The sequence below is a fragment of the Pseudophryne corroboree genome, chromosome 2 (genome assembly GCF_028390025.1).
Source record: "Pseudophryne corroboree isolate aPseCor3 chromosome 2, aPseCor3.hap2, whole genome shotgun sequence".
Lineage (NCBI taxonomy): Eukaryota > Metazoa > Chordata > Amphibia > Anura > Myobatrachidae > Pseudophryne > Pseudophryne corroboree.
The window spans coordinates 446,717,217-446,742,369 of NC_086445.1; the positions used below are offsets into that span (position 1 = coordinate 446,717,217).

Genomic DNA, 25,153 nt, shown 5'->3' on the forward strand with positions numbered 1-25,153 from the left:
TCCCTTGAGGTTAATAATGCTGCCCAGGGCGCCCCCCCTGCGCCCTGCACCCGTACAGTGCCTGTTGTGTGTGATCTGTGTGGGAGCAATGACGCGCAGCGTTATCTCAGTGAAGATCATGAAGTCTTCTGCCGCCTTTGAAGTCTTCTTTCTTCTCATACTCACCCGGCTTCTATTTTCCGGCTCTGTGAGGAGGACGGCGGCGCGGCTCCGGGATGAACGGCGAGGTTGAGACCTGCGTTCCGATTCCCCCTGGAGCTAATGGTGTCCAGTAGCCTAAGAAGCAGAGCCTATCATTTAAGTAGGTCTGCTTCTCTCCCCTCAGTCCCATGATGCAGGGAGCCTGTTGCCAGCAGTGCTCCCTGAAAATAAAAAACCTAACAAAAGTCTTTTTCAGAGAAACTCAGGAGAGCTCCCCTGCAGTGCACCCAGTCTCCACTGGGCACAGGATCTAACTGAGGTCTGGAGGAGGGGCATAGAGGGAGGAGCCAGTGCACACCCATTCTATCCTAAAGTCTTTAGAGTGCCCATGTCTCCTGCGGAGCCCGTCTATACCCCATGGTCCTTACGGAGTCCCCAGCATCCTCTAGGACGCAAGAGAAATATTAACAATTCTGGGTACAGGCAAAAGCCATAAGTTTGCCTTGGGTCATACTCTAAACGTTTGTACTTTGGCTGGTGGCAGTGACCGTGTTGAAATGAACGCACGCGCTCAGGTATCCAGAAACTGTGTCACGTTGCAGGGATTCACAGATTGGCGTAGCAACGTATTAGCCAATCGCACCAACTTGTAAGTACTTGCAACATAGAAATTTACTAAGGAACATGTGTGGAATTGCTAAATAAAGTAATACTTAACAAACAGCAAAGAAAATCCGGAAGTTCGGGTGCGCTCGGTTCTCTGAGAACCGAACACGCTCATCTATAGCTAACATATTATTATTATCAGTTATTTATATAGCGCACGCATATTCCGCAGCGATTTACAGAGAATATTTGGCCACTCACATCAGTCCCTGCCCCAGTGGAGCTTACAATCTATATTCCCTACCACATGTACAAGCACACACATTCATGCTAGGGTTAATTTTGTTGGGGGCAATTAACCTTCCAGTATATTTTTGGAGTGTGAGAGGAAACCGGAGTACCCGGAGGAAACTCACGCAAGCACGGGGAGAATATACAAACTCCACACAGTTAGGGCCATGGTGGGAATCAACATATGACCTCAGTGCTGTGAGGCAGTAATGCTAACCATTACACCATCCGTGCTGCCCGTCACCATATACATACATTACAGCAGCATGTCACCATATACATGGATACATTATAGCAGCAGCATGTCACCATATACATACATTACAGCAGCATGTCACCATATACATACATTATAGCAGCAGCATGTCACCATATACATGGATACACTATAACAGCAGCATGTCACCATATACATACATTATACCTGCAGCTGCCCGTTGTCTGGTAGTGGAGTGCAGATGAACAGCACAGCAAGACATATATACATATACACACACCAAGCTCCGATGATCGGCAGCACTCCTGTCTTTCAATTTAGTGAAAAAAGTGTGAACTTTATTCCTACGGATGGCACTGTATATATACTGTATACTGTGACACTTACCCTCATACACACACATCCTCTGAGGACATAACACGGGGACACCACAAGTAACACACTGTATCTCACACACTATAATGTGATAGAGGGGATGAGACCCTTCCCCTCATACACACATCCTTTCGGGGTGATAACACTGGAACACCACAAACAACACACTATACCTCACACCAGAGCCGTAACTACGTGTGTGCCAGGTGTGCCTGGCACACAGTGCAGTCGCCCTGAGGGCGCAACGGCCAGCGGCTTGTAATGAGTCAAATTGATCAAGCGCTATGTAAAAAGGGGGACGCTGCCTTCCGTACAGTGTAAAAAGGGGATGCTGTCTGCCGTACAGTGTAAAAAGGGGACGCTGTCTGCCGTACAGTGTAAAAAGGGGACGCTGTCTGCCGTACAGTGTAAAAAGGGGACGCTGTCTGCTGTAATGTGTAAAAAGGGGGACGCTGTCTGCCATAATGTGTAAAAAGGGGCACGCTGTCTGCAGTAATGTGTAAAAAGGGGGACTGTCTGCCGTAATGTGTAAAAAGGGGACGCTGTCTGCCGTAATGTGTAAAAAGAGGGACTGTCTGCCGTAATGTATAAAAAGGGGGGCTGTCTGCCATAATGTGTAAAAGGGGGCTCTAACTGGTGTAGTGGCGCTACTGTGCGGCGTAATTTGGATAATGGAGACTACTATGCACCGTAGTATGAATTGCTATTATTTTGTAGCCACACCCCTTCCCCATGAAGCCATGCCTCTATATATTTTTCACGCGCCTACGACGCGCACTGCCCCTATCTTGCATAGGGAGGGCGCCAATGACGTTTCTTGCACACAGCGCTAAAATGCCTAGTTACGGCACTGCCTCACACGCTATAATGTGATAGGGGCTGTGACACTTCACCCAGGGCTGAAGCTAGAAATGTTGTCACCGGGGCATACCAGTAGTTTGGCGGCCCCAGCACGACTACCACAAAAATAAATAAATAAATAGATGTATTACAAAAAAATGTAAAAACAAAGTTAAAGTATTTAGCGCTAGAAACGACAGTATATAAATGGTAAATTTAATTTGAAATCAGTAAGTGATATGATAAAACATGGACACATGCATGGAAAATTTCCGGGGCCAGCTGCGCTGTGCAGACTGACAACCCCGAAAAATTTCCGGCCATGCCACTGCTCCCCCTCCCTCCTCCTTACACTCCACTTGGCCGGCCCGGTGGATGACACGATCGCGTCGTGACGTCATGACGTGATTGCGTCATTCCGCAAAACTCCGCCTGCCAAGCGGAGTACAAGGGAGGAGGGGGGGAAAGGATGTCAGTGCTGGTGGGCTAGTGCCCGCCAGCAAATGCTGCCCGGGGGATGGCCATTTTTGTGTTATGCTTTGATGGTTGCCTAAATACCGCCCGCTCACAATCCCAGGGACTATTCCCACTCGTTTGTTGTGCTCCTCCTTGAAGGATGCAGCAGACCGCAAGATTGAGACCACTCTCAAATCTCTGTACACAGCTGCGGGGGTGGCCCAGAGATCCACTATATCGTGTGCATGGATCTCTAGGGCCATTGCTCAATGGTCAGGTAATCTAATTGAGGGTTAGATTCCTTATCCAGGGGGAGATAATTTTGCTCCTACAAAATATACAGGATTCTGCTAACTTTATAGTGGAGGCCATAAAGGAAACTGGTTTACTCAAAGCACGCACCACTGCCATGGCTGTGTCAGCACGCAGGGACTTGTGGCTACGCAAGTGGACTGCGGACGCGGATTCCAGGAAAGGCGTGGAAAGCCTACTTTTCACAGGTGAAGCCCTTTTTGGAGATGAACTGGATACGTGGATATCCAAGGCTACGGCGGGTAAGTCTACGTACCTTCCTTCCGCACCTCCCCCGGCTAGAAAATCCTACACTGCTCCAACTCTGCAGTACTTTCGGACAGCGAAGTTTGAAAACAAAACCAAAGGTCCTTCTACAGCCTTCAAAGGCAATAGAGGTAAACCCAGAAAACCAGCAAAATACAGGTTCACAGGAACAGAACCCCAGTTCTGCTTCCTCTAAGCCTTCAGCATGGTGTACTGCACTGCCTGGAAGACAGGCAGGTGGGAGCCCGTTTGAGCTTCTTCAGTCATATATGGGCAACGTCATTCCCGGATCCCTGGGTCAAAGCTCTTATAGCCCAGGGCTACAGACTGGAGTTTCAAGAACTCCCACCTCACATATTCTTCAAATCAGGCTTACCAGCTTCTCAAGAAGCAAGTACTGTATGACTTTACAGGAAGCAATTCAAAGACTGGTACTGACTCAGGTCATTGTTCCAGTTCCACTTCAGCTGCAAAACCAGGGTTATTATTCCAAACTGTTTGTAGTTCCGAGACCGGGCGGTTTGGTAAGGCCCAGTTAACATCTGAAGTCGTTGAACCTGTACTTAAGGGTGTTCAAGTTCAAGATGGAGTCTCTGAGAGCGGTGATCTCAGGTCTGGGGGAAGGGGAATTCTTGGTGTCTCTGGATATCAAGGATCCGTACCTTCATATTCAGATTTGGCCGCCTCACCAGGCTTATCTAAGGTTTGCCTTACAGGACTGTCACTACCAGTTCCAGGCCCTGCTATTTGGCCTCTCTACGGCATCGAGGGTGTTCACCAAGGTAATGGCAGAGATTGTTTCTTCTCTGCAAACAGGGAGTGAACATAATACCGTACCTGGATGATCTGCTGGTAAAAGCACCACCCAGGGAGAGGTTGTTAGTCAACATTGCCCTCTCAACCCGACTACTCCAGGATCATGGGTGGATTCTGAACCTACCAAAATCTCATCTGGAACCAACACGTAGGCTTCCTGTCACGATCCTGGTTATTAGCCTCCATTAGTTACCTGCTAAGTGCCTTCTGAGACTGGCCCGGCGTTCCAGGCCTGGATTCCACCTGTGCTGTCTACGGGCAGCGCGCTGCATGTCTGTGTCTCAAGGTTCTCTTCAGTGATTGCGGCAGCGCTGGCATGGCAACATTATACTAAATATCCAGTTATTTTAGTATGACGTCTCCTGCCCTCCGCGGCCATTACTGCCGATTCTCACATGTAAAGTACAAACAGAATTTCCCTCCAGTTTCAAACATGGGCGCAGCCATGTTTGTTTTTCATCACATGTTGTTTTCAGCCTATCCGCTGCAGTCTGGACTCTGCCTTTAATTATCCAGCCAATCCTTGCTAAACAGCTGGTATAAATATCCTGCTCCAGGGCTGGATTATCGTCAGTGCTTTAGTTGTCAATCCTTGCATACATGTCTCTCCTGTTTGGTGAATTTACAGCTTGAGTTTCCAGGTATTCCAGCTCCCGTGATTCAGCTTCTCCAAGAGACCAGCACCAATTATCACCCTGCGGTGCAGCCTGACTACTGCAGTGTTCAAGCTCTGCTTCCAGGTTATCTACTGCAATCCTGACTTCCAGCTTTGCATCTACTCTGCTCCCAGCGGTGTTCTGGTATCATTACTACTTCCATTATCCACAGCATCGCTCACTAGCCTCCATGGTAAAGTTGTCACTGGCTTCCAGCGTTTCATTCATATCGCTTCCAGCTTCCAGCAGTGCTTGGAGTTACCGTCTGCCTACAGCGGTGCTTCACGTCATCTCCAGCGGTATTCATATATCGCCCTGCATATCCTTCTACACAACATCGAACCCCAGTATTCATCGATGCTCACCATCGAACTTTTGCTCCAGCGGTGAGTTCAGCAAATCTTTCCTCACACCAGTTCCGTCCGGTAGTCTCTGGCAATTCTAATTTCATCTCATCAACCTCAGTGTATCAGTGCCTATCCCAGTTTCCTGTCAACCACCTACTGGGCAGTACTTGCTTGTTCCTCATTACAGCGGTTAGCTGTGGCCACAGACTTTTTAACTCCGGAGTTTGGCAAGGACTTCTAGTCATCTTGTTCTGCATAGCCACAGACTCAAATACCTTTTGCATTCTCAGGAACTGACCTGCATTTCTCTCTGCACTTAACTGTTGAAGATATCTCATTGCCAAGATACATACTGTGTATTAAAAAAATTTACTTTTATATTTTACTTCGTTGTTGTGGTCACGCCTTCGGGATGATGGTGTTCAAACATCCTGTATGTCTAGGAACCTAATCCTACCTTCTCGGTTCACATACACTCCAGCCCCTACATCTGAGGCTTCCTTAAGTCAGCCTCAGCCCTCAGTTGTGACACTTCCGTTCCCGAGGATGACACTAGATACGGAGGCACAGAAGCTATTCCTTCTGTTTGAAAAGGCATTGGTGATCCAATCGATGGTGCGGGATGTTCTAAGACAAACCCGGATATCGGTGCATCTATGCATTCACCTTCTGGGGAAAATGGTAGCTGCTTACGATGCACTACAGTACGGAAGGTTTCACGCAAGGCCCTTCCAGCTGGATCTGTTGGACAAATGGTCCGGATCGCATCTTCACATGCACCAGAGGATCCGTCTGTCGCCAAAAGCCAGGATTTCTCTTCTGTGGTCGCTTCAGACTTCTCACCTAACCGAGGGCCGAAGGTTCGGGATTCAAAATTGGATTCTGCTAACCATAGACGCACGTCTCAGAGGTTGGGGAGCAGTCACCCAGGGGAAACAGTTCCAAGGAAAATGGTCAAGTCAGGAAACCATTCTTCCGATCAACATTCTGGAACTAAGGGCCATATACAACGCCTTTCTACAGGCATCGCATCTTCTTCAAGATCAAGCCATTCAGGTTCAGTCGGACAATGTGACGGCAGTAATGTACATAAACCAACAAGGAGGAACGAAGAGCAGAGCAGCAATATCCGAGGTAACAAGGATTCTCCTCTGGGCAGAAAGACACGCTGTGGTGTTGTCTGCGATCTTCATTCTGTTAGTAGACAACTGGGAAGCAGACTTCCTCAGCAGACACAACCTCCACCCAGGGGAGTGGGGCCTTCACCCGGAAGTGTTCGGGTGCTTGACACGTCGGTGGGGAATGTCACAAATCAACATGATGCTCTTGTCTCAACAAGAAGCTCAAGCGGTATTGTAACAGGTCAAGGGACCCACAAGCAGTGGCGGTGGACACTCTGGTGACTCCTTGGGTTTACCAGATGGTGTATGTGTTTCCACGACTCCCATTGATCCCAAAGATTCTCAAAAGAATAAAAAGGGAAAAGGTTCAGGCAATTCTCATTGCTCCGGACTGGCCAAGAAGGGCCTGGTATGCAAATCTACTGGAGATGCTCCTAGAGGACCCGTGGCCTCTACCTCTTTGCGAGGATCTTCTACAACAGGGGCCGTTCGTCTATCAGGACTTACCACGGCTATGTTTGACGGCATGGAGGTTGAGCGTCAAATTCTAGCCCGGAAAGGGATCCCCGGATAGGGTTTTTCCAACCCTGATCCAAGCCAGAAAGGGGGTAACGTCTAAATATTACCACCGTATTTGGAAAAAATATGTCTCTTGGTGTGAGAACAGGGAATTTCCTGCGGTGGAATTTCAACTGGGACGTTTTCTCCTTTTTCTACAGTCAGGTGTGGATGTGGGCTTACGTTTGAGCTCCATAAAAGTCCAGATTTCGGCCTTATCCATTTTCTTCCAGAAACGATTGGCTTCTCTCCCTGAGGTTCAGACATTTTTGAAGGGGGTTCTGCACATCCAACCGCCTCTTACGGCACCTTGGGATCTCAAGGTGGCGTTGCAGTTCCTGCAATCGGAATGGTTTGAGCCTTTACAGGACGTTGAGGTCAAGTTTCTTACATGGAAGGCCGTCACGCTGTTGGCCATGGCTTCTGCAAGGCGTGTGTCGGAGCTGGAGGCGTTGTCTCACAAAAGCCCCTATTTGATTTTTTATGAAGATAGGGCTGAACTCAGAACTTGTCAGCAATTTCTTCCAAAGGTGGTGTCTGCGTTTCATATCAACCAACCTATTGTGGTTCCAGTGGTTACCGACACCTCTGCTACTTCAAAGTCTTTGGATGTTGTGAGGGCTTTGAAGATCTATGCGCAGCGGACAGCTCATCACAGAAAGTCTGACTCGCTGTTTGTTCTCTATGATCCCAATAAAACTGGGTGTCCTGCTTCAAAGCAGACAATTGCACGCTGGATCAGGCTTACTATCCAGCATGCTTATTCCACGGCAGGTTTGCCGTGTCCAAAATCTGTACAGGCCCACTCCACTAGGTCGGTGGGTTCTTCCTGGGCGGCTGCCCGGGGTGTCTCGGCTGTACAACTCTGCTGAGCAGCTACTTGGGCAGGTTCGAACACGTTTGCTAAGTTCTACAAGTTCAATACTTTGGCCTCTGAGGATCTTCAGTTTGGTCAATCAGTTCTGCAGGAACCTCAGCACTCTCACACCCAGTTTGGGAGCTTTGGTACATCCCCATGGTACTAATGTGGACCCCAGTATCCTCTAGGACGTAAGAGAAAATAGGATTTTAATTACCTACCAGTAAATCATTTTCTCGTAGTCCGCAGAGGATACTGGGCGCCCGCCCAGTGCTTCGTTTTTTCGTGCACTGTTACTTGGTTAAGTATTGTAGGTTCAGCGGTTGCTGTTCCTGGTTTAAAGTTTTGTTAGCATGGCTTTCCTCTTGTTGTGTGTGCTGGTTCGGAATCTCACCACTGTCCTTTTATATCCTTCTCTCAAAGTATGGCCGTCTCCTCGGGCACTATTTCCTAGACTGAGTCTGGTAGGAGGGGCATAGAGGGAGGAGCCAGTCCACACTATCACATTTTTTAAGTGCCCATGGCTCCTAGTGGACCTGTCTATACCCCGTGGTACTAATGTGGACCCCAGTATCCTCTACGGACTACGAGAAAATGATTTACCAGTAGGTATTTAAAATCCTATTTTCCAGGGGTACCTGCAAATATTACCTCCGATATCTACTGCAGTTCCTTCACTTCCAAATGCATAACAGCCCCCATACGTTATCTGTAGCACTGGTTTAATAAATGCAGTTCCATATGTAAAATGGCATTTTAAAAGTGTCATCGTAAGGATCGGGTAAGTACCTTTCATACTTCTCCATTATTTTTAGAGCTGCTGAAGTAACTACCACTCTTCTTAGTGATTAAAAGAGATGCAGATGGTGATACATGTACCATGTTCTTAACCGTACCATCCCTGTATGATGAGCGCAGTGAATGATAATAGGATTGGAAGAGCTACAGTACACAGAAGGGTAGACAACATTGTTGGTCACCTTCCTCCTTATACAGTGATGCATGCATACACCAACATGTCACAGTGTCCTCCCGTCTGCAGGTACTATGAGGAAAGTGGCGGTGACTGCTAGCTGATGCAGGTAAGGCAGCATTGGGAAAGTAGTGGGTAGTACAATAAGACCTGCAGGGTATGGCCTCAGGTGGCAGAGTTGCAAGGAATGCCCCTGTTTTTAAGAAATCACTTGGTTGTAATATTCTAAACTTAGCTTGCATTATTGGCTAAACATTACTCATTTGTTTTCTATAACTATGTATTGCCAGGAGCATACTGGAAGCCCTACTGGAGTATTTCTAAATAAATGTATTAGACTTGCTATTTGTAAACAACAAAGACTGATATTGCTGTTGCCTAACACCCACACTTTCCCCACCAACTACTAATCCACTACCTTCCGTATGAAGTGTTCCCCTCACATCCTAGATTGTAAGCTCATGTGGGCAGAGCAATCTATACCTTAGGTATTATGTCATTGTATTTAATTTGTGTCACGTCATGATATTCTCATTGTTCTAAGTAACATGTTGGTGCTTTATAAACAAAACAGATGATAATAATTATTGTGATTTAATTGTTCATATATTGCTTGCCTTGGCACCATTTAACAATATTCTAATTTCTATAAATTGCACCATAACCCTCATATACAGTATTGCAATGCTATGAGCAGTCACATTAAAAAATTATTGATTTTTAATTAATGCATAAAAAAATGAATAGATTGAAAATAGTATGATTATACAAGGAAAAATCATCTGGGTAAACTCACAGCCTGGTGCTTGCTCAGAGTACTGTGGTTTAAAAGGAAAGGCTCATGAAAAGCTTTATTGTTTTAAATGGACAGGTGTAAGTATTCATTAATAATAAGATTTTACTCACCGGTAAATCTATTTCTCGTAGTACGTAGTGGATGCTGGGGACTCCGTAAGGACCATGGGGAATAGACGGGCTCCGCAGGAGACTGGGCACTCTAAGAAAGATTCAGTACTACTGGTGTGCACTGGCTCCTCCCTCTATGCCCCTCCTCCAGACCTCAGTTAAGGAAACTGTGCCCGGAAGAGCTGACATTAAAAGGAAAGGATTTTGGAATCCAGGGTAAGACTCATACCAGCCACACCAATCACACCGTATAACTTGTGATAACATACCCAGTCAACAGTATGAACAACAACAGAGCATCAGACAAACCTGATGCAACCATAACATAACCCTTATATAAGCAATAACTATATACAAGTATTGCAGAAGAAGTCCGCACTTGGGACAGGCGCCCAGCATCCACTACGGACTACGAGAAATAGATTTACCGGTGAGTAAAATCTTATTTTCTCTAACGTCCTAGTGGATGCTGGGGACTCCGTAAGGACCATGGGGATTATACCAAAGCTCCCAAACGGGCGGGAGAGTGCGGATGACTCTGCAGCACCGAATGGGCAAACACAAGGTCCTCCTCAGCCAGGGTATCAAACTTGTAGAACTTAGCAAATGTGTTTGAACCCGACCAAGTAGCTGCTCGGCAAAGCTGTAATGCAGAGACCCCTCGGGCAGCCGCCCAAGAAGAGCCCACTTTCCTTGTGGAATGGGCTTTCACTGATTTTGGATGCGGCAATCCAGCCGCAGAATGAGCCTGCTGAATCGTGCTACAGATCCAGCGAGCAATAGTTTGCTTTGAAGCAGGAGCACCCAGCTTGTTGGATGCATACAGGATAAACAGCGAGTCAGTCTTCCTGACTCCAGCCGTCCTGGCTACATAGATCTTCAAAGCCCTGATTACATCAAGCAACTTGGAATCCTCCAAGTCACGAGTAGCCGCAGGCACCACAATAGTTTGGTTCAAATGAAAAGATGACACCACTTTCGGCAGAAATTGCGGACGAGTCCGTAATTCTGCCCTGTCCATATGGAAAACCAGATAGGGGCTTTTACATGACAAAGCCGCCAATTCTGACACACGCCTATCCGAAGCTAAGGCCAATAACATGACCACCTTCCACGTGAGATACTTTAGCTCCACGGTCTTAAGTGGCTCAAACCAGTGGGATTTCAGGAAACCCAACACCACGTTGAGATCCCAAGGTGCCACTGGTGGCACAAAAGGGGGCTTAATATGCAGCACTCCCTTAACAAACGTCTGAACTTCAGGAAGAGAAGCCAGTTCCTTTTGAAAGAAAATGGATAGGGCCGAAATCTGGACCTTTATGGACCCCACTTCAGGCCCATAGTCACTCCAGACTGTAGGAAGTGCAGGAACCGGCCCAGCTGGAATTCCTCTGTAGGGGCCTTCCTGGCCTCACACCAGGCAACATATTTTCGCCATATACGGTGATAGTGTTTTGCTGTCACGTCCTTCCTAGCCTTTATCAGCGTAGGAATAACATCATCCGGAATGCCTTTTTCCGCTAAGATCCTGCGTTCAACCGCCATGCCGTCAAACGCAGCCGCGGTAAGTCTTGGAACAGACAGGGCCCCTGTTGCAACAGGTCCTGTCTGAGAGGCAGAGCCCATGGGTCCTCTGTGAGCATTTCTTGCAGTTCCGGGTACCAAGTCCTTCTTGGCCAATCTGGAACAATGAGTATTGTTCTCACTCCTCTTTTTCTTACTATTCTCAGCACCTTGGGTATGAGAGGAAGAGGAGGAAACACATAGACCGACTGGAACACCCACGGTGTTACCAGGGCGTCCACAGCTATCGCCTGAGGGTCTCTTGACCTGGCGCAATACCTTTGTAGCTTTTTATTGAGACGGGACGCCATCATGTCCACCTGTGGCAGTTCCCATCGATTTGTAATCTGAGTGAAGACTTCGTGATGAAGTCCCCACTCTCCCGGGTGGAGGTCGTGCCTGCTGAGGAAGTCTGCTTCCCAGTTGTCCACTCCCAGAATGAACACTGCTGACAGTGCTTGCACGTGATTCTCCGCCCAACGAAGAATCCTGGTGGCTTCTGCCATCGCCACTCTGCTTCTTGTGCCGCCCTGGCGGTTTACATGAGCCACTGCGGTGATGTTGTCTGACTGAATCAGCACCGGTTGGTCGCGAAGCAGAGGCTCCGCTTGACTCAGGGCGTTGTATATGGCCCTTAGTTCCAGGATATTTATGTGCAGACAAGCCTCCTGACTTGTCCACAACCCTTGGAAGTTTCTTCCCTGAGTGACTGCCCCACATCCTCGGAGGCTCGCATCCGTGGTCACCAGGACCCAGTCCTGTATGCCGAACCTGCGGCCCTCTAGAAGGTGAGCACTCTGCAGCCACCACAGAAGAGATACCCTGGCCTTCGGGGACAGGGTGATCAGCCGATGCATCTGAAGATGCGATCCGGACCACTAGTCCAACAGATCCCACTGAAAGATCCTCGCATGGAACCTGCCGAAGGGAATGACTTCGTATGATGCCACCATCTTTCCCAGGACTCGCGTGCAGCGATGCACCGACACCTGTTTCGGTTTTAAGAGGTCTCTGACTAGAGTCACGAGCTCTTGAGCCTTCTACGCCAGGAGAAACACCTTCTTCTGGTCCGTGTCCAGAATCATGCCCAGAAAAGGCAGACGCGTAGTAGGAATCAGCTGCGACTTTGGAATATTCAGAATCCAGCCGTGCTGTTGCAACACTTCCTGAGAGTGTGCTACGTTGATTAGCAATTGCTCTCTGGACCTCGCCTTTATGAGGAGATCGTCCAAGTATGGGATAATTGTGACTCCTTGCTTTCGAAGGAGCACCATCATTTCTGCCATTACCTTGGTAAATATTCTCGGTGCCGTGGAGAGCCCAAACGGCAACGTCTGGAATTGGTAATGACAGTCCTGTACCACAAATCTGAGGTACTCCTGATGAGGTGGATAAATGGGGACATGCAAGTAAGCATCCTTGATATCCAGAGACACCATAAAATCCCCCTCTTCCAGGCTTGCAATGACCGCTCTGAGCGATTCCATTTTGAACTTGAATCTTTTCAGATAAATGTTCAGGGATTTTAAATTCAATATGGGTCTGACCGAATCGTCCGGTTTCGGTACCACAAACATTGTGGAATAGTATCCTCTTCCTTGTTGAAAGAGGGGAACCTTCACCACCACCTGCTGGAGATATAACTTGTGAATTGCCGCGAACACTACTTCCCTTTCTATGGGGGAAGCTGGCAGGGCCGATTTGAGGTAACGGCGAGGGGGCATCACTTCGAATTCCAGCTTGTATCCCTGAGACACAATCTGTATAGCCCAGGAATCCACCTGTGAGCGAACCCACTGGTGGCTGAAATTCTGAAGACGCGCCCCCACCGCTCCTGGCTCCACCTGTGGAGCCCCAGCGTTATGCGGTGGATTTAGTGGAAGCCGGGGAGGACTTCTGTTCCTGGGAACTAGCTGTATGGTGCAACTTCTTTCCTCTACCCCTGCCTCTGGCAAGAAAGGACGCACCTCTGACCTTCTTGCTTCTCTGTGATCGAAAGGACTGCATTTGGTAATACGGCGCTTTCTTAGGCTGTGAGGGAATATATGGCAAAAAGTTTGACTTCCAGCCGTAGCTGTGGAAACTAGGTCCGAGAGACCGTCCCCAAACAACTCCTCACCCTTGTAAGGTAACACCTCCATGTGCTTTTTGGAGTCGGCATCACCTGTCCATTGCCGAGTCCACAGGACCCTTCTGGCAGAAATTGACATTGCATTTATTCTAGAGCCCAGTAGGCAAATGTCCCTCTGGGCATCCCTCATATATAGGACAGCGTCTTTTATATGCCCCAGGGTCAGTAAAATGGTATCCTTGTCTAAGGTATCCATTTCCTCAGACACATTATCTGTCCATGCTGCTACAGCACTACACAATCAGGCCGACGCAATTGCCGGCCTCAGTATAGTACCTGAGTGTGTATAAACAGACTTCAGGATACTTTCCTGCTTCCTATCTGCAGGATCCTTTAGGGCAGCCGTATCCTGTGACGGCAGGGCCACCTTTTTAGATAAGCGTGTCAGAGCTTTATCTACCCTAGGGGAGGATTCCCAGCGCATCCTGTCCGTTGGCGGGAAAGGGTACGCCATAAGTAACCTTTTGGAAATCAGCACTTTCTTATCGGGGGAATCCCACGCTTTTTCACATAATTCATTTAATTCATGTGAAGGGGGAAAAGTCACCTCTTGCTTTTTCTCCCCATACATATACACCCTTTTGTCAGGGATAGGGTTTACCTCTGATATGTGCAATACATCCTTCATTGCTATAATCATGTAGCGGATGGCTTTAGCCATTTTAGGCTGCAATTTTGCATCATCGTCATCGACACTGGAGTCAGAATCCGTGTCGATATCTGTGTCAACCATTTTGGATAGTGGGCGCTTCTGAGACCCTGACGGCCTCTGCACTGTAGGATCAGGCATGGGCTGAGACCCCGACTGTCCCAAGGCATCAGCTTTATCCAACCTTTTATGTAAGGAGTTTACATTATCATTTAACACCTTCCACATATCCATCCAATCAGGTGTCGGCGCCGTCGGCGGAGACACGCCATTCATCTGTACTTGCTCTGCCTCCACATAGCCCTCTTCATCAAACATGTCGACACACGCGTACCGACACACCACACACACAGGGGATGCTCTATATGAGGACAGGACCCCCACAAGGCCTTTTGGATAGACAGAGAGAGAGTATGCCAGCACACACCCCAGCGCTATATGACCCAGGAATCACACAGTAACTTAGTGTTTACCCAGTAGCTGCTGTATATATATTAAATGCGCTAAATTGATGTGCCTCCCCTCTCTTTTTACCCTCTTTGTACCGTGAGTCTGCAGGGGAGAGCCTGGGGAGCTTCCTCTCAGCGGAGCTGTGGAGAGAAAATGGCGCTGGTGAGTGCTGAGGAAGAAGGCCCCGCCCCCTCAGTGGCGGGCTTCTGTCCCGCGACTTTGTGTAAAATTAATGGCGGGGGCTCATGCATATAACAGTGTCCAACTGTATATATGCTGCTTTCGCCAGGAGGTATCTAATTGCTGCCCAGGGCGCCCCCCCCTGCGCCCTGCACCCTACAGTGACCGGAGTGTGTGGGTTAGTGTGGGCCCAATGGCGCACAGCTGCAGTGCTGTGCGCTACCTCATATGAAGACAGGAGTCTTCTGCCGCCGATTTCCACGTCTTCTTTCTTCAACCCGCCGGCTTCTTACTTCTGGCTCTGCGAGGGGGACGGCGGCGCGGCTCCGGGAACGGACGACAAGGTCAGGTCCTGTGTTCGATCCCTCTGGAGCTAATGGTGTCCAGTAGCCTAAGAAGCGCAACCTAGCCGCAGTTAGTAGGTTTGCTTCTCTCCCCTCAGTCCCACGTAGCAGAGAGTCTGTTGCCAGCAGAAGCTCTCTGAAAATAAAAAACCTAACTAAAATACTTTCTTATTAGCAAGCTCAGGAGAGCTCACTAAAAGCACCCAGCTCTGGCCGGGCACAGATTCTAACTGAGGTCTGGAGGAGGGGCATAGAGGGAGGAGCCAGTGCACACCAGTAGTACTAAATCCTTCTTAGAGTGCCCAGTCTCCTGCGGAGCTCGTCTATTCCCCGTGGTCCTTATGGAGTCCCCAGCATCCACTAGGACGTTAGAGAAATTTTGTTTATAATGGAAAACATACTTTCTCACAGTCACAATTTCATACCTTGACTTAGTCGGAGAGATAAGGCTTTGCAGTCATCATCAGTTTCACAAGGTGCTACATCAGGAAGCTGAAACAGTCAAAAAGTACTATACATTATTATACCATTATTACATAATAAATAATACAGCATTATTCATGAAAATAAATCTTTTGGCACTTTTTTTTATTATTATTTTTATTGAAACAATATGGTAGGATAATAAAGAATAAAACATAGCAAAATCGGACATGTTCATGGCCCAGCACCTCCAACTGCTACCATAGGGGGTCATTCCGAGTTGATCGATAGCTGAAAATGTTCGATGCGCAGCGATGATGCAAAAAATTCACTTCTGCGCATGTGTATGCGGCGCAATGCGCACGCGTGACGTACTTTCACAACGGTCGATGTAGTTTCACACAAGGTCTAGCGAAGCTTTTCAGTCGCACTGCTGGCCGCAAGCGTAGGTCTGGAGCTACTCTGAAATGCACACTTTTTTTTCGTAGTCGCTTTGCGATCCTTTCATTCGCACTTCTGCTAAGCTAAAATACACTCCCAGTGGGAGGCGGCATAGCATTTGCATGGCTGCTAAAAACTGCTAGCGAGTGAACAACTCGGAATGACCCCCATAGATGGTTAACATAACATAGTAGAAATAGTACTGGCACATTTTAAAAGACACTACATTCGGATAATGACTATTTGGTAGTAATAATCCTTATTAAAAGGAAATGACCCTTATTTGGCACTGTGCAGTGATCTATACCTAGGAAAAAAGTGTTAAAGCATACTCAAAATATCTATGTTCAGGATCTTCTTATACTGTATATAAAATTAATTGGTATGTTTATCCGTTTATGCATTCGGACATCCTTGCACTGATTGGGATGAAACCAACGCAAGATAGTCCAGTTGGATCCTGGTTAGGTTTTAGGAGGGTTGGCGTCCCGGTCAGACCTCATGGCGGAATGCGCCAGAGGGAACTGTGCCCAAGCAAGCATGTTCTGGGCCTTTACTGGATGGATGTGGACGAAAACTGGCAATTGGTCTGGGATGCCTAATGGAGACGCCGGGTCCCGGTTGGACCTCACATCTGAGTGCGCCAGGCAGAATTATGACCTGGGGAGCCTGTTCCGGGCCTTCCACTGGATGGAATTTGACGACAACTACACAGAGGGGTGGAACTTCATCTGGTATGCTTAAAGGAGTGGTTGGGGTCCCGGTTGGACCTCACAGCGGAGTGCGCCAGGCAGAACTTTGACCCAAGGAGCCTTTTCTGGGTCTTCCACTGGATGTATTTGGACAAAAACTTCACAAAGTGGTAACATTGGATCCCAGAAGACACACTAGTGGGTTTGGGAGGTCATACCTCACGGCGGAATGTGCCGGGAAGAACTTTGACCCAGGGAGTCTGTTCTGGGACTTCCACTGGATGGGTTTGGAAGAAAACTTCACAGAGTGATAACACTGGATCCCAGAAGACATACTAGGGTGTTGGGATCCTAATCGGACCTCCCGTTGGTGTACGCTGGCCATGATGTTGACCCAGGGAGCCTGGTCTGGGCCTTCCACTAGATGGATTTGAAAGAAAATTTCAGAGTAGTAACATTGGTTCCCAGAACTGGTTCCCAGAATTGGTTCCCAGAAGACATACTAAGGGGTTGGAATCCTGATCAGACCTCCCGTTAGTGTACGCTGGGCAGAACTTTGACACAGGGAGCCTGCTCTGGGTCTTCCACTGGATGTATTTGGATGAAAACTTTAATAAAATGGAATAATATAAGAAACTGTTAATAAAAATTGACAGAAATTATCATAATTCAATGACCAGAAATAGCTGACTGAAATAACCATAAATCAATTAACTAAAATAACTGAATGGAGGTAGGAAGACAAAAAAATTTGTGTATCCAAAAGCCTTGATATAGCAACATTGATAACAGAAGGAAAATTTTAAACCCATCTCACAATGGAAAATTGATTATTAGACTGAACAGAAAGGAACGCTGGGTATTAGGGCTACTGGCGACACTCCAAAAGCAAAAACAACACTCAGCAGCAACCTTATGGGTGTGTTGGAAGAGACACTAGGCTAACTAATTATTTTTAATATGTTGACAGTTTCATCCAACTCATTGATTACTTAATAAATGGAAAATTTAAACCCGGGCAACGCTGGGTACTTCAACTAGTATAATTCATGGTTTCATATAATCCTCTAGTGTTTTGGTATTTTGTCTATATGTTTCTGATGACGACAATTCCTGCATCATTATTTTCCAACTGTACTTAATTTTATCCCCGAATAATTAGTAAAGTAAACCTATTATTTTACAGTGTCCATGAGAAAGTGTCATAAATGGCATAACAAACAAAAATGCATAAAAAATATTAATACTTTTGGTTGCAAATAAGTCTCGCACAAGGGAAGAATAGATTTATGTGTAATACTACATATGCATACCTCCCAACTACAGAAAGTTGGGAGGGACACAGACAAAATTAGGGGGTGTGGCCTTGTGGATAGTGCCCCGATCCCGGGCCACGTCCCTGTGTTTGCCGCTGTGGGGTATGCCCAGCACTCTGTGAGCAGCTGGCACGCCCCGTTCCTTTCTCCCAGTGAACAGATGCTGTGCACATGCGCACAGCGTCTATTCACTGCTGCTCTGCTAAGCAGAGCAGCGAGAGCAAGAGGGTCTCCCAACTGCCCCTCCACTGTGGGACACTGCGACCCGCAAGTGGGACAGCGGGACAGTCCAAGAAAAACGGCACTGTCCCGCCAAAATTGCAGGTGCTATCATTACATTAGCTTGGTTGAGAAACTCCAAGGCGACGAACTGAGTGTAAGATTTCTCAGAAGAATCTGGGGGGAGCCACAAATGATGTTGCATTTCCCCCACAAAGTGATGTACTGAATAAGCTACCTCAACCTCATAAAGCTTTAGGAATAACAAGGAGGGGGCAACATATTTCCCTGCAGTGTTAATGAGTAGAATGTTGAATAGTCATTGAAATGCAGAACAAACGATGTATGAAAATAGTTTCTTGTTGAATGATAAACTTTATTTGGTTGGTTTTTATATTGTCTAAAGTTACCTGTAAGAAAAGGAATAAGACTATTTAGAAAAGGAAAATGCATTAGTAAATAGTTTTTGTTCTAACTAGCTGTTCTACCCATTCTTCGCACGGGAATTTCTGATTTTCACAGTTGTAAAATAGGATTTTAGTACCTACCGGTAAATCCTTTTCTCCTAGTCCGTAGAGGATGCTGGGGACTCCAAAAGGACCATGGGGTATAGACGGATCTGCAGGAGCTTGGGCACACTATAAAGACTTAAACTGGGTGTGAACTGGCTCCTCCCTCTATGCCCCTCCTCCAGACCCCAGTTAGAAAACTGTGCCAAGGAGAGACGGACATTTCGAGGAAAGAATGTATAATTTAAACACAGTGAGTGTTATACCAGCTCACACCACGAACATACCGCAAGACGTGGCCTTCAACAGAATACCAGCCCACGGTATGAAAACCATACAGCCATATGCTGAGAGAATATGTAACACAACCTGTGTGTCAACCCAACCAATAACAAGAAACCACATGCCATGGCATGAACAACGTCAGTGACAGCCTGACAGAGAAGAAACACCACAAAGTGCAACCGAACTCAATAACTGCAGACACAGTACACACTGGGACGGGCGCCCAGCATCCTCTACGGACTAGGAGAAAAGGATTCACCGGTAGGTACTAAAATCCTATTTTCTCTTACGTCCTAGAGGATGCTGGGGACTCCAAAAGGACCATGGGGTCTATACCAAAGCTCCAGAACGGGCGGGAGAGTGCGGACGACTCTGCAGCACCGATTGAGCAAACATAAGTTCCCCAGCAGCCAGGGTATCAAACTTGTAGAGCATAGCAAAGGTGTTTGAAACCCGACCAAGTAGCCGCTCGGCCAAGTTGAACCGCCGAGACTCCTCGGGCATCCGTCCAAGAAGAGCCCATCTTCCTAGCAGAATGGGTTTCCCCCAACAACGGTAACGGCAATCCAGCCGTCGAACGATCACGCCGAAACGTATCACAGATCCAACGTATAACAGACTGCATAGATGCAGGTGCCCCAATCATGCTGGGAGCATACCGGACAAACAGAGCCTCTGTTTCCCCAACCTGAGCCAAAATGGCGACAAATTAGTCAAAGCCCCGACTACATCGAGATTCCTTTAATCAGCCAATACTTAAGTAACCACAGACATCACAATAGGCTGGTTTCCGAGTTCTCAATACCGCTCTATCCACATGCAAGATCCAACAGGGGCTCTTATGAGACAAAGCCGCTACTTTCGACACCCGCCTTGCGGACGCCAAAGCCAGTAGCATGACCACTCTTTAAGAGAGAATTTTTTAACACAACCTTTCACAAAGGTTCCAAACATTGTGACACAAGAAAAACGCAACACCACGTCAAGGTCTCACGGTGCCAATGGGGCACAAACGGAGATTGGATGTGCAGTACTCTTTTCACTAAAGTCCGAACTTCCCTAAAGGTGGCCAATTCTTTTAAGAAAATGTATAAGGCCAAAACTGCACTGAAATGGAGCCTAACTCTAGGCCTGCATCCCCAACTGCTTGCAAGGAAAAGAGAAGAACGACCCAGCTGAAAATCTTCCATAGGAGCCTTCTTGGATGCACACCAAGACATAGCTTTACGCCAACTATGGTGGTAAGGCTTTGCTGTTACTTCTTTTCTAGCCAGAAGAAGTGTGGAAACGACCTCACTGGGAATACCCTTTCTGGCTAGGATATGGCATTCGATCGCCACGCCGTCAAACGCAGCCACGGTAAGTCATAATATACGCCCGGATCTTTGTAACAGTTCCTCACGTAAAAGAAGCGGCCAGGAATCCTCTATGAGTAATTATGAAAACCTGGAAACCAAGCTCTGCTTGGCTAGACCGGAACAACGAGGATCTCCTGAACCTTTGTTCTTCTTCCGGTATCAACTTCAGAAAAAACGAAAACGGAGGAGACACATAGACCGACTTAAAACGCCCAAGGTGTCACGAGGGCGTCCACTGCCATAGCTTGAGTGTCCCTTGACCTGGAACAATATCCCTGAGGCCTCTCGTTGAGGCGAGACGCCAACATGTCCAATTGAGGTACTCCTCAAAGACTTGTCACTTCTGTGAAAACTCCTCGATGACGACTGTATTTCTCCCGGAAGGAGATCTCGTCTGCAGAGGAAATCTAATTCTCCGTTGTTTACCTCTGGAGCGAAGACCGCTAATATAGCGTTTACCAGTCTTTCCATCCAGCGGCAAACTTTTGCATCTTCTGCAATTGGAGCTGTGCTCCTTGTTCCGCCCTAGCGGGTTACTCACGCCACTGCTGTCAAGTCGTCCGAGAGAACTAACACGGGTAGACCACGAATAATATGTTCGTCAAAAATAGCTCCTAATACAGGAAAGCATATTACAGACAGATCTGCATGCATGAACACCAGGATCTAATCTTGGATCCCGAACCTTCATCCCTCTAGAAGGTGAGAACCGAGCAGACACCACAGGAGCGATGTCTTGGCCATTTGAATCGTATTCCGGTGCATGTGCAGGTGAGACCCGGACCACATTTCCAACTGGTCCCTTGAAACCACTCTGGCATTTGACCTGCTCACCGAAAAGGCCTCTCAGGCCGCACCCATCCGCTTCATAACGGAACATAGTGATGGATTGTCACTGCAAATCTGATCCGACTACGGATCCTCAGACCTCCTACCACAGGAAAAACACAGAACCTCAACCGTGCAGTATCTACTCTGATACCCACCCCTGACATCTGGGAACAACAGCCATTCCCTGTGTTGACGAATAATCAGAGAGAAACAACGCTTTGCACCACTTGTTTCTTGACCTCGCCTTAATCAGGAGAGCGTCTACGTACAGAATAACAATGGCTCTTATTATTGAAAGAAAACATCATACTGCCATCACTCCGGTGAATTGGCAAATCCAATCCTGGATATCCAGCCAGGTAATCTGAATGCGGAAAACAACGCATTTAAACTTTTTTTTTTTTAACAGGGGACCGCAGGACAATGCCCTGAACCTGACGCCCTCTGGTATGGCGTCGCATATTACCTCCCCTTACAGAGGGGAAACGGTAAGATCTATTAGAAAATCAGTGAGGGAAAACATCTGTAACTCCAGACTGTCCCCCTCTGGATTCTATAAATAACTCACGGGTCCTGGTCTATTCCCGGACTAACTGAAAAGTAGTAGACGAGTCCCCACCGGAGTGGGGTCCAGTCAGGTAGACTCAGCACCATGTGGTGGATGTGGTAGAAACAGAAAACGACATCCGCTTCTGCGAACCTAACAAGGTTGCAGAACACTTACCTTTTCACCTTCCATCTGCACAGAAAAGGAAAAAAGAACGGTATCGAACTAGCTAAAGCGACTGCATCCCACAAAAGAATGCGTCACCAACCGTTGTGAGGGAATCTAACTCATTAAGTTAGATTTACCAGCAGTATCTGCCGAGAATGACTGAACTAAGGCATCCCCAAACAACGGCACACCGCCCCAGGGAAAAAACTCCAGTATCTCTCGGAGTCAGCCTCAGCATTTCCCCGGCCACCTCCTGTGTACGCACATCAGCCTGCCGCAATGTTATAGAGAAGACCCAACATAAGGAAAATCCCCTATCTCTGTAGGATAATTCTATTGGATGTCCTTCCGAATATAAACACTCCCTCATGTGCATGTAATGCAAATAAGTCCAAAGAATAGAAATAAAATATCACTTAGCTTCCTGTATCCGATCCTTTGTGACAGGACGCCGTGTCGACCAGGAGTTGACTTTCACAGTATTCTCTCCGCCGCGGGAAAAGAATAAACATTCGGACTCCTTGAGAGGATGCGAGACCCAGTCGTCACGGCCGACCTAGAACTTTATCAACAGAGCGACCAGCACATGAGAAGGAATACTATTACTTCAGCATTCATTATAAATCATAAGATGAATATACATATTGTAATACACATATACACACATATCCTACCTATATATACATATAACCTACATATAGGCGGATTTTTCGGAGCCTTCGGGACCCCAGTGACATTAATGTGTTCTGAATGTGTATGACCATGTACTGAATGCCCCAGTTGTGGATCTACCAGGAAACATTATAGTCGACAGAAAACCTAGTAATCGTCGACAGCAGGGAGTAGTAACCAGGCAAAATAACATTCCTGCGACCCAGAGGGGTCCGAGGGAATTATACATATATAATTTTTATAACATTCCCCCACAAATATAACCATGTCTGTGCTCGAGCTACAGGCTCATGGAACCGAACCATACAAATACATATAAATATATATACAGGTATAAGTTAATTACAGCATGTCAATTTACACCCGGTAATAATAGTTGGTGCCGACAGGGTCACCCACATACTACTGTGTCTCCCATACCGCGTTTACTATGAACAAGCATAACACAACCGATCTGTTGACTCAGTATCTACTGTATCAAGTACCAAACAGGCGTCGGCGATGCTGACAGTGAACCCCAGAGGCGTTTGTGACAGAACATTCACACATGTCGACACAAGTGTATATCTGACAGGGAGCACACAGAGAATATACACAACCATGATTACATTCCCATTTCCAAAACAAATAGTGTTATACATTCCTCCACATAACACTAACAGTATGTGCCCCCCCCTTGTTTGTGCTGTACACATGTTTTGGCGGGGACATAAAAAAAAAATGGCGCTGTATCTTGTTGTGAGGGCTAAGCCCCGCCCCTTATCGGTGCGCGGTAGCCCTCTAATAATATAACCTTTGTATGCAGGCAGGGGACCATATACAGTGGCTACACACTGTATATGTGTACTGGGAGAGATAAAATAATGTAAAACTTACTGCCCAGGGCGCCCCCCCACCCTGCGCCCTGCACCCGATACCAGCCGTTGGTGTGTGGGAGCAATGGCGCGCAGCGGGACAGCTGCGATATGCTGGCGGGGGTAGCGGACACGGTGCCCGGGCACCGAATAACAACTTAAGCCAGCCTAAAAGATCCTCAGTAACTTGCTGCCCAGGGCGCCCCCCCAGCGCCCTGCACCCTGTGGGTGCATTGGTGTGTGGGAGCATGGAGCGCAGCGCGACCGCTGCATGTTACCTCCGTTACTGAAGTCTTCTGCCGTCACTGAAGTCTTCTGTTCTTCTAATACTCACCCGGCTTCTTTCTTCTGGCTTCTGTGAGGGGGGTGACGGCGCGGCTCCGGGAACAAGCAGCTAGGCGAACCAAGTGATCGAACCCTCTGGAGCTAATGGTGGTCAGTAGCCTAAGAAGCAGAGCCCTTAAACTAAGAAGAAGTAGATCTGACTTCTCTCCCCTCAGTCCCACGATGCAGGGAGCCTGTAGCCAGCAGGTCTCCCTGAAAATAAAAAACCTAACAAAAGTCTTTTTGAGAAACTCAGTAGAGCTCCCCTAGTGTGTGTCCAGTCTCTCTGGGCACAGAATCTAACTGGGGTCTGGAGGAGGGGCATAGAGGGAGGAGCCAGTTCACACCCAGTTTAAGTCTTTATAGTGTGCCCAAGCTCCTGCGGATCCGTCTATACCCCATGGTCCTTTTGGAGTCCTCAGCATCCTCTAGGACGTAAGAGAAATATAAATCAGTGTTAAAAATTTGGTCATTCTGCAGAGCTGTAAATTTCAGACGTCTTAATGTAAGTAAATATTAATCCATGGTTCTTGGCATCACCCGAGGAGCACCTGTAGCAGATACGGGAAAAAGTGACAGGACCATCTTTGTAGTTTATGAAATTCTACACACTGGAGGTGCAATCCAAATTTTGATCCGATTGTCCATTTGGGCTTTATTGTTCACACAACGCAAGCCACGCATCGGTGATGGTGTCATTACTGTATGTCAACCCCCTTTTCATCCCCTTAGGGGAGGCATATTCAAATTCTAATTAACAGTTTCCCATTTACAAACCAAAGAATTCCCTATGTTAAATTTCATCTTCCTTGCATATAGGGAAGAGAATTAGTGATGAGTGAGGGCTTCCGCATTTATATATATAGATTATGCTCATGTTTAAACTTGAACATTTTAATTGGTTCATTTACCAACAGTAGGCTCAAAGTACCTACTGACCTGGATCAACTGACCCCTAATCTGGGGCAAGTTGAAATACAAGACTTTTTTTGGAGAAGTCATATTTTCACAGCTCTTTAGATATATACTTATCATTTTGATTGATTGGAGACATCCTGAATTATAGGTAGATGTTTCTGTCTCATTTTTCCTTGCCTAGGAAACAACATAAGTAAACATTGGCTCAGATCTCCCACTCTCCCATAGTCTAAAATCAGCACTGCATAGAAAATGCTGCTGCATGCTTCCTCAATTCCCACTCTCTGTAATGTCTCACTACAATTCCATCCCTGGTGATTAGAATGATATTTAAATAAATTACTTTTCAGCAGGAGATCAACAGTGTCAGCTGTATAACTGCATGCTGCTTTAGTCTATCTTTTCATCAGAGCTATGTATGCCATAAAGGAAAGTGGCATACCTCCATCACAACTTGATCCTGCTGTTATCACAACATTAACATGCCATCATTTCAACATGACCATAAAACCATGTACCATGTCATCATTTTGACTTGACCAGCTTATCAGCTTCACAG

At 47.1% G+C, this 25,153-nt stretch overlaps 1 protein-coding gene across 2 annotated transcripts in view; it reads right to left on the bottom strand.

Moving 5' to 3' along the window:
* Nucleotides 1-25,153, bottom strand: part of P2RX1 (purinergic receptor P2X 1) — a 321,106-nt gene that overhangs the window by 151,783 nt on the left and 144,170 nt on the right. For both annotated transcript variants that reach the window (XM_063953695.1, XM_063953694.1), the window contains exon 4: nt 15,463-15,529. In XM_063953695.1, coding sequence (XP_063809765.1) covers nt 15,463-15,529 — 67 coding nt within the window. The remainder of the gene's footprint in view (nt 1-15,462; nt 15,530-25,153) is intronic.